The sequence below is a fragment of the Zingiber officinale genome, chromosome 9A (assembly GCF_018446385.1).
Source record: "Zingiber officinale cultivar Zhangliang chromosome 9A, Zo_v1.1, whole genome shotgun sequence".
Classification (NCBI taxonomy): domain Eukaryota; kingdom Viridiplantae; phylum Streptophyta; class Magnoliopsida; order Zingiberales; family Zingiberaceae; genus Zingiber; species Zingiber officinale.
In genome coordinates this window covers 93088827-93092640 of record NC_056002.1, presented here as the reverse complement: position 1 = coordinate 93092640, position 3814 = coordinate 93088827, and the positions used below count along the sequence as shown (strand labels likewise).

General features: G+C 39.1%; 1 protein-coding gene across 1 annotated transcript; it reads right to left on the bottom strand.

Annotated features, from left to right (window-relative positions):
• Positions 1-1096: 1096 nt before the first annotated feature.
• Positions 1097-3555, bottom strand: LOC122019329 (rust resistance kinase Lr10-like). Its single transcript, XM_042576808.1, has 3 exons — positions 2849-3555; positions 2484-2653; positions 1097-2388 (listed from the first exon to the last, which is right to left on the bottom strand). The coding sequence occupies exons 1-3, from the start codon at positions 3553-3555 to the stop codon at positions 1259-1261; spliced, it is 2007 nt and encodes a 668-aa protein (XP_042432742.1). The 3' UTR covers positions 1097-1258.
• Positions 3556-3814: the final 259 nt, after the last annotated feature.

The window sequence follows — 3814 nt, the reverse complement described above, 5'->3', positions numbered from 1 at the left end:
TGTCTCTATCTTTATCTCAACCCCTCTTGTAATTATAGGAATGATCTAGTGGCTAGCACATGGAGTATTATTATCATGAAGTCTGAAATTCGAATCTCAACAAAATCAAGATAAATATTTTCCTTATATACTAATCATTATTCTAAAAATTAATAATCATTCATAATTTCCTTCTTTCATATTAATTCTAAGATAAATTGATAAAAATAATACACGTATTCGTCTTTTTTACCGCGAGATAAAATCTCCTGTAAGTTATCTTCCTTTTATACAATAAAGTGTCACCGTGGAGATGTCTTCTTCATATATCTCAACGAAATCTACAACAATTGGAAATGGATCTGCAGGCTATCACGTTTCATTGTCACTCAACGTTGTCTTGTAGTTGGCAACGACTTTTGTCAACGTTGATTGCGTGTCGTGCCAGGCACTTCAAGCAAGAAAGCAAGGAAGAAAGAGAATTTGGGATACCATTCATTAATTTTGTTTTCATGTTTTTTTTTTTAATTCTCAATCTTGTTGAAGAACCCTAACACTTATGATTGAGTTAACTGCAAATGCATGACTTCTTTTGACTGAGGAATCAACTATCAATTTGGACTATAATGGTTTAGAAGTCGAGCATTATGCTCCAAGCATAACTTTGTGTGATATGGCTACTAGCTCACAAACGTTTGCATATTAAGGATAGACTTCTTATGTGTCATGTAAGACACGCCCTCTATGTCAAGGAAATAATGAGACTCAAAAACACCCCTTCTTCAATTGCTCAGTTAGTAGGATCGGATAGGATATGAACACTGTGAGATGGATGTTACGAGTCTTCAAAATTAAGCGAGATTACAGACTCGGAGTGTATTGCAAAAAATAAATTTTTTTACCATGTTGTGTAATGAAATATCTCATTGGAAATCTAAGAATCATTATAATTTTGATAGAGAGGTGTTGAATCTTGACAAGATATTCATAGAGATTCAAATGCATGTGTTTAGATATTTGAACTCCTAGATTGTACATTTTACTAAGTTCTTAACATAATTTACTTATAAAAAAAGTGATGGATAGTATACTAGTGGTTCTTCATTTGAAGTGTCATCAATTTTAGAAAGTCTTTAGATTCATAAACACATTCCATTCATCAATACATGGTTACCCTTCCTACTTCTAACTCATCCTATAAGCAATAAATCTAAGAATTCATATATACATCAATACCTAGAAATAACAATAATAACATATCCATAGAATGACTAGTTGTTCACTCTGAAACCACAGATGATAACTCAATAGAAATTGAATCAAAGCTATGTTTTGTTAGTATTGAAGATCGATCCGTAGATGAATTTCTTGATGAAAGGAAGGGCTTTGGTGGAATTGGAAGGCAATCAACATCATCAACTTCTAACATCTCAATCACTCTAGACATAGTTGGCCTATCAGAAGGCCTCAATTGAATACACCACAATCCAACTATTGCCAATTTCTTCTCCAAGTCTTGTATCTCAAACTTGTTGACAACTTCAACCTCATCTGGTTGAGTCAACTTATCGTATATCCATGATGGATAGTAAACTTGACTTGAATTCCCTGCGTGAGGATCTACATTTCTTCGCCTTCCTGCCATTTCCATTAGTAGCATTCCGAAACTATAAACATCTGATTTGAAAGAGATTTTTCCAAAGCTTCTAGATATCAACTCCGGAGCAATATAGCCTATTGTTCCCCTTGCAGCACTAATTGATACTAGAGCATTGGTTTTTGGATATAATTTTGCAAGTCCAAAGTCAGAGATCTTCGGAGTGAAATTATGATCTATAAGTATATTATGAGGCTTGATGTCAAAGTGTAGAATCTGCATATCACATCCTTGATGTAAGTAATCGATGCCCCGTGCAATACCAATTGCTATTTGAATGAGTTTTTCTGAGGTGAAAAAGTGACCATTAGTTCCATTGGGAGCAAAAATGTACTTGTCAAGTGAGCCATTAGGCATATACTCATAAATCAAAGCTCTCTTTGATCCGTCTGAGCAATATCCAACTAACCGCACGACATTCACATGATGAATCCTACCTAATGTAGAAACTTCATTGATGAAGTCATCGCCATTGCATTTGGAGTTGCTTAACATCTTAACTGCAACAAAACGATCCCCTAGAAGTTCCCCTTTGAAGACTGAGCCGAAGCCACCTTGGCCGAGCTTCTCTCTAAAATGCCTTGTGATTGCTATGAGTTCAGAGTAGGCGTATCTTGTTGGCATCAGTGTTTGCTGGCGCCGAAGAAACTTCTCTATAAGGTCAACTGTGACTCCCCTGTTCCATAGTTTGTAACCAAGCAAGAACCAAACTATCATAGGCGCTATGACTAATCGGCCCAGTATCAAGAAAACTGCATAAAGAAAAAAAGAAAACAAGTGTAACTTTCAAATACAAGGATCGGATTCGATTGGAGGGAGGATTAACAAGAAGAACATCAATGTGTACCTGCTAAGAGCTGCACAATCTGGATGAATACCACCACTGCAATTGTGATTTGAGTAATGAAAGCCCTTTGGTAGTGGTCTCCTATGCAAAATGCAAAGTGTATCTCACTATAGGGGAGGAAGTAAACTTGGGAGAGCATGTGCTTGCCTCTTAGTAGATCAAAGAACAAGCTGCATGAGATCAGTTTAATAAAGCAGTCAGATAGCTGCATGCAATTTGAAAACTATTTTTTTGCACATCATCTAGTCAGTAAAGGGGAAAAACAACCAAAAAGAGAAAAGCAAAGTGTGAACGAATGAATGGCTTTATCAGTCATTGGGTGATTAGCAACTCGGAAAGAACGGCATGACAAGGCATTCAATTACCTTTTGGATTCAATCGCACATTGGCGGATTATTCTTTTCCAATCATTCGACGCTTCATAGAATAGCAAATCAAATCCCATATGTAGAATGCGGAATGCATCCCTCGTTGAGGATTCGGCATCTATCGCTGGAATCATCGACAGAAAATGACATGATGGATAAAGGTATGACAATCTATTTCCGCCATCGGCAACGACGACGTAGACAAAAGTGTTGTTGTTGCTCAAGCAAGGAACAGGTCGATACGAAGCCAGGCCCTCGATTCTTCTCGTGCAGTTCATGAAACTTGCCCAAACATTTCCCGCGGGAGAAAATACGCCGAAGCTGGAATAATCATCGGAAGGCGTCAAAGATTGGGAAGGGAGGCCACAGCTTCCGCTCGCAAACTTTGGATCCACCAAGCGGATCGTGCCTCTTTTGTAAGATAGCTGAGTGATCAAGTAGTGTGTGGAGCCGATGGAGATGGTGGCTTTGTCGCTGTCGCAGGTGAGCTCGTACATCCGATCCCCGCACTGAGGCGGATCAGTTGTTCGACGAAATGGGTGGCTGATGTCGTGGAACAGACCGCAAGAGAAGGGAGCACAAGCTTCTTGGCTCCACTGCTGCTGCTGTTGCCCCGTAGCTGTAACAGCAGCCTGGGACAGGAGGAGGAAGAGTAGCGGCAGAAGCAGAGCGTAGAAGCTGCGCCATGATGCTTTGCAGGCCATGGCCATGCAAAGGGATTGAGAGTTGTTCTTGGTAGATGTCTTCTTCATCTATCTCAAGGGAAACTACAAGAATTGGGTATTGATCAGCAGGCAATCACGTTTACGCGGGTTATAAGTTGGGGACAGGAGAACAAAATTTTAAGGAGTACATGTACTCACCTCCTATTTAGTATTGTCGTTTAGTATTATCGTCCGATGGTAAAATAAAATGAGAGCTGCTTTCCCCCCCCGAGTCAACCTACATTAAGATGAGCATTTG

Coding starts and splice junctions, on each gene's coding strand:
- LOC122019329 (XM_042576808.1), bottom strand. CDS start 3,555: ATGGCCTGCAAAGCATCATGGCGCAGCTTCTACGCTCTGCTTCTGCCG. Junction 2,654..2,848: donor TGTGCGATTGAATCCAAAAG/GTAATTGAATGC, acceptor GATCTCATGCAG/CTTGTTCTTTGATCTACTAA. Junction 2,389..2,483: donor GATTGTGCAGCTCTTAGCAG/GTACACATTGAT, acceptor TTCTTTATGCAG/TTTTCTTGATACTGGGCCGA.